General features: G+C 60.7%; 1 protein-coding gene across 1 annotated transcript; it reads right to left on the bottom strand.

The window, feature by feature from the left end:
* Nucleotides 1–289: 289 nt before the first annotated feature.
* Nucleotides 290–4,285, bottom strand: Foxf1 (forkhead box F1). The gene is made up of 2 exons (XM_046434676.2): nt 3,112–4,285; nt 290–1,717 (listed from the first exon to the last, which is right to left on the bottom strand). Exons 1-2 carry the CDS (start codon nt 4,247–4,249, stop codon nt 1,557–1,559), a joined length of 1,299 nt encoding a protein of 432 aa, XP_046290632.1. The 5' UTR covers nt 4,250–4,285; the 3' UTR covers nt 290–1,556.
* Between the last annotated feature and the right edge of the window lie 1,496 nt (nt 4,286–5,781).

Below are 5,781 nucleotides of genomic sequence, written 5' to 3'. Positions count from 1 at the left end.
TTAGAGGGGCAGAGAGCTCTTCTTTAAAAACAGAAGCCAAGAAAAATAGTTACCCTTGTCCACATTTTACTACAATGTCAAACCAAGAGATGATTGGCCAAAAGGGGGGGAAAAAAGAAAGAAAGAAAGAGAAAGAAAAAAGGAAAAAAATATTCTGAATTACCTAGATTTTAAATTTTTCAAGGTCTAGAGATACAAAGCTTTCCAACATTTGGGAATCTGGAAGATATTCTGTAAATAAAATATCCACATGATTTTATTTCTAGTTGATACAATTTTAAAGGCCATATACAAATGTTATACATTTTTATTTTTTGTTCTTTTTTTTTAGGAAAAAAAATACACAAAAGGCAAAAACATCCTCAAATTGTTGTTTTATACAGTGCAGAAGTAAATTTAAAATACGTGTCACATGCTGCAGCCCAGCAGCCCAAATACTAAAAAGGGGGACAGTCCTTCATATTATATATATTTATATAAAACATAGGAAATTTGTTTTTACATGGATTGGTCTTTGCTTCAAATTTACAATGGATATCTAAAAAAAATTCTACACGGCAAATATTGCCAACAAAGTTACACCATTAATACTGATCAACGGAGGAGCCTGTGCGGTGTTCCGCTTACTGGGAGAGAAAGTAGAATAAATAACAGGATGAGCCTCGCGTTAGTTTTAAAAGTGCCTTAACCTTTCTGCGTCTCCGCAGGGCTGAGAGCCGGTCGGCCTCCCGGGGCCTGGGTCTTAACCTCGCTCTCGGACCAGAAAGTTTACAGTAGAGCTCGGGAGAGAGAAAAATACCCACCGAAAAAGTAAAAATGAAATTCAAAACAAAACAGACTGGCGAGAAGGATGAGGACGGTGGAAGGGGACAGGGGACGGCTGAGGCCAGACAGCCGCTGGCTTCTTGGCTCCTTCTGTTTTCTTTTAAAGACGAACAGTGGCTTCAGAAATGTAAGGTATTCGCACAAAGATCCACCTGTGGCTGCTGGAGGAGCCTTCTGAGCCGGGAGGGCGAGGCCGTCTGGTCCCCTCCCTCCCTGCAAAGGTCGGCTCTAGAGGGACCTGCATTCCAAGACATTCTTTCAAAAAAGTTAAAAATAAAAAGATAAATACTCAACCAAAAAATAAAAGTATTTGATAATGGCTGGTCTCACGTGTTGCCTTTCGCCTAAAAATCCTCCCCGCTTTGGCCAGGGCGGGGACCTCAGCAGAACTCTGGGGGTCGAGGGCCTCAGCGGCTCAGCGCCTCCCTCCGCAGCCGGGTTCCACACGGTCGACCGAGAACAGCCGGCGATCGCCGGGCGCTGCAGTCCCACCAGGCCCCAAGATCACGTTCTAAAGCCCGCAGTGAGCCACTGGGGGAGGAGTCGCTGACCGCGGGGGACTGGGGCCTCTGCGTTGGGGATTTCTTTCCAAATAATCCGGTTGGGGAGGGGTCAACCCCCTTTTTTTTCTGCCGAAGGTTATACCTCAAGAATAAAGCAGTTTCTGGTGGTGGGCTCCGAGGTCCCCGGGCCTGCCAGCCCATGCCGGGAGCGCCTGGTGGGCCGCAGCCTCACATCACGCAGGGCTTGATGTCTTGGTAGGTGACCTGCTGGTGGTAGTAGGAGCCCCCGCTGGCAGAGTGCATGGAGGAGGACGCCATGGCGTTGAAGGAGAAGACGAACTCCTTTCGGTCACACATGCTGGGCGACTGGGAATGATACCGCGGGATGCCTGCGAGGAGAGCCGACAGAGGGTTGGGGACACCAGATTTAGCATCAGGGCCAGCATTCAGGGTGGACAAGGCACTGTGCAGCGGGCCACTCAGCTGCCAGCCCGGCTCCAGCGCACGCACGCAAGACCACCTTATCACCCACTGCCCGCCCCCTCCCAACTTCCCTGCCTGCCCCCGTGGGGCCAACCCAGGCTGACCGGGTTTCTGGTCCTGAGTTGTGCACACAGGCAACCATCCCAGAACACTGCCCAGCTTCCTGCAGCTCACACACCAGGGCCTATCCGGCCTTGGACACCATCTGTCCGGGCCAAGGGTTTCCCAAAGCCGAAGGGGAAGGGGTAAGGGAGGCAGCCTCCCTTACTGAGGCCACAGAGGCCTCTGGGAGCCAGATCTTCTGCAGCCTCCGGGCAGCCACCTCCACCGGGTAGAGCAGAGCGAGAAGCCCCAGCCAGGCCCGGCCTGCGTCTCGGCTAGGCCGGCATCGCGGTCATCCGCAGGGCAAAAAGAAAAGCGTCAGAGGACAGATCGCTGAGAGAACAGCCCCCCCACCCCTGCAAGGGAACTGGTAGGGAGTTTGCAGAGGCAGCCCACCCACCTCCAGGCCCGACTCCTGCCTCCTGGAGGCTGCTGACAGCTGACCCTGACAGGCCCCAGTGAGCTGCTCCCTACTCCTTCCAGAACTAGGCCCAGAGGGTGGCGGCTCCGGGCGGATGGCTCAGAGGGGGAGGCTGTTCTACCTCTTCTTTCTCAAAGAATTGTGTGTCTAGGGTGGGGGTCTGGGGACCTAAAAACCTTGATCCTGAGAAACAAAGAGCTGTGTGGCTGGCAGCCCTGACCCTCCTTGGGCCTGGCCACCACCCTGCATCTGTCACCACAGAATGCCCCTGCACTCACTGCCAAGCCTGGTTCCTGCAAGGGCCGGGCTGAGCCGAGGGGCACCAAGCCCAGGAGGCTCTGGGCCTAACTCTTCCCTTCTGCCCAGGCCCGACGACCTGCTGGGGGATCACTAGGGGACTGCGGGTTCCCTGGCCAGGACTGAGGGTCCTGGCTCCACACAGAGACCCGTCTGAAGAGCGAGAAGACTTAAGGGACCCAAAGGACTTAGAGTATTGGAGTCCGAGACACTTTGGTGAGAATGGGGCCTACCTGGTCAGGCTTGGGGCGGCCAATAGGGCAGAGTTAGAACAGAAAAACAGATAAATTGGACCAAGTTGGAGGTCTCAAGCTGCATTGCCCTTCAAAGGGACAGAGTGGGACCCGGGGCACCCAGGGGAGCTGCTCCTTTCTTCAGCAGTAAGAGGGTCTCCTCCATGGCAGTCAGCGGGCTTGGGGCTGGGTCCTGTAGGGCACTCACAGACACCGCTTCTAGGGACAGTCTGAGCCTTCCACTCACCTTGCAGCTCAGCTGGGGCGTTGTGGCTGTTCTGGTGCAGATACGGCTGGTCCAGGGAGTGCGTGGAGAGGCTGCCGGACAAGGGGGTGGCTGCAGGGTTGCAGGGGGACAGGGGCTGCTGCTTGATGTAGGAGGCTCCGCTGTTGAGCGCCGCAGAGGCCGAGGGCGGCCAGGCAGCCGCAGAGCCCGAGTAGACTGCGTGCGGCTCCATGACCCCGCTGGCGGCCGCCGGCAACAGAGGGGAGGCCGGCACCGAGCTGTCGTGGTGCGGGTAGTCGCCCGCGGCCGCGCCGCCGCAGCTGCCCATGTACGAGTGGCCGCCGTTGGAGGGCAGGTGGGGCACCGAGTGGCTGGGCAGAGCCATGCCGTCCACGTTGCCCGGCAAGTGGCCGTTCATCATGCCCAGGCCGCCCTCCAGCGCCAGGCTGTTGGGCGGACAGGAGAGGCCGCCGGCGGAGCCCTGGAAGCCATAGGTGTCCGGGAGGTGGTTGAAGCCGAGCCCGTTCATCATGCTGTACATGGGCTTCAGCGCCTGGCACTTCCTTCGGAAGCCGCGCGGCCGCCGCCGAAAGGAGCCCTCCTCGAACATGAACTCGCTGGCCGGGTCGATGGTCCAGTAGTGGCCCTTGCCGGGACGCCCGAGGCCCTTGGGCAGCTTGATGAAGCACTCGTTGAGCGAGAGGTTGTGGCGCACGGAGTTCTTCCAGCCCTGGTAGGAGCCGCGGAAGAAGGGGAAGCGGCTCTGCAGGAACTGGTAGATCTCGCTGAGCGTCAGGCGCTTGGTGGGAGAGCTCTGGATGGCCATGACGATGAGCGCGATGTACGAGTAGGGCGGCTTCTCCGGGCGCCGGATGCCCGCGTTCGTCTTCTTGGCTTTGGACGGGCCGGACGACGCGGGGTCCATGGCCGCGCCGCCTCCCCCGCCGCCGCCGCCGCCGCCGCCGCCGCCGTGCGGTGGCTGCTGCTTCTCGGGGGCCGAAGACATCGGGTGGCTGCTGCCTCCGCCGCCGCTGCCGCCGCTGCTCTGCGCCGCCGAGGGGCCGGGAGGAGGAGGAGGAGGAGGAGGAAGAGGAGGAGGGGGAGGAGGGCGAGGGGGAGGGGGCTGCGCGCGCGGGGCTGGCTGCACCTCTGCCGTCATCGGCGGCCACTTCTCCCGAGCGAGCCTCGGCGCGCCCTCCCCCGCTCGCCCGCCCGCCCTCCCGAGGAGCTGCTGGATCCGCCGGCGGTTGGCTCAGAGCCCCCCTCTCCTCCAACTCCTCCTCCCCCACTCCTCTCTCCTCCCTCTTTCTCTCTCGCCCTCCCACAGGGGAAGGAGCCGAGCGGAGGCCGAGGGCAGCCCGGGCGGAGGCGGCGAGGAAGCTCCCCCCCCCCCCGGGCTTTTGTGGGGGGAGGCACCACCTCTGGGGCCTGCGGCCGGCGTGCGCCCCGGCTGGGAGCTGCGCTCCGTCCCCGCCGCCCGCGGCGCTCCGCTCCACGGATTCCCGCCCAGGCCGCTTTCACCGCACCTCGGCTCGGGGCGCCTCGCGGGCTGAAGTGAGACCCCGCAGGAGTCCCCCTCCCGGCCTCCCTGCGGCCCCAGTCGTGGGCGCTAGCAGGGCCCCCGCCTTCTCCGCCCCGCAGCCGCCCGCAGAACCCGCCCCGCCTCCACCAACCTGGCGAGCAAGTGTGAATGTGCCCTCCGCCCGCGGCTCGACCCCGCGGCGCGCAAGCCCCCGGCCTTCTAGGCTCGGGCGGAGCCGCGGGAAACGAGCCCCGGGCCCCAGGCCTTTCCCGACCCGCACAGCCCGGTGGCAAATGGCAACTGCCAGAGCAGCAGCGGCCTCCGGGTCGTGACCATCGCGGGCATAGCGGGCTGGGCTCCGAGTACCCGCAGCGGGACGGCGTAAGTTCCCGCGAGGGACCGCCTACCTACTCTCCCCGCCCCGGGAAGGACTGTGCCGCGCCCGGGATTTTTCGGACTCGCCCAGCAGTGCGCGAGCGGGCGGCCAGCTGCCCCGGGCTGAGCGCGGGCGGAAAACGAAAGCTCAGGGCTGGTCAAGGTTGCTTTGTGTCCGGCGCCACAGGCAGGCGGGACCCAGGCGAGTGCAAAACCGCACAGGTTCCCAGAACACGCAGCCCCGCTCACTCATTTATCTGTGCACACACACACTCGTGTGCTAGAGCATACACTTAGCACCCACATACACAAATGGTCCACTTGAAAATCCAGTAAATCACCTAGACTCAGACCCACAGGCACCGTGTATGCCCACTTAAGCACACAGTGCTCAGGCATGTGAACGTCCATTAATGCGTGTGCTCACGCACACCGAGTAGGCCCCTGGGAGCTTAAATTCGCATTCTCTCACGCGTATGCACATCGCGCTCTGATCCGAACTCACGTATAGCCCAATTCTCCCCCAACCGCCCTGCCAATACGCCCACTGAATCTCCTTCTGTTTGGCCCGCGGTCCAGAGTTCCCATTTTCCAAGCGCAGGTTCTGATTTCCCGAGAGATGGCAAAGGCCCTGGCAGGAAGTTTACAGGCTCAAAGTAAACATGTTCGGGGGATTCTTTAATAATAATAGAGAATTCCGCGTGCGCGGGGGGAGTTGGCCTAATGCCCCTGTGGGCTCAGCCTACCACCGCCGCGGGGGCCTCTGACACTGCGCGCCAGGCCAGGTTCCGGAA

Source organism: Marmota monax, unplaced genomic scaffold, assembly GCF_021218885.2.
Source record: "Marmota monax isolate L192 unplaced genomic scaffold, Marmota_monax_Labrador192_F-V1.1 WCK01_AAM20220418_F8-fsc00024, whole genome shotgun sequence".
In the NCBI taxonomy this organism is placed as follows: domain Eukaryota; kingdom Metazoa; phylum Chordata; class Mammalia; order Rodentia; family Sciuridae; genus Marmota; species Marmota monax.
The sequence above is the reverse complement of the archived record's forward strand: the minus strand, read 5'-3'. Positions and strand labels throughout refer to the sequence as shown.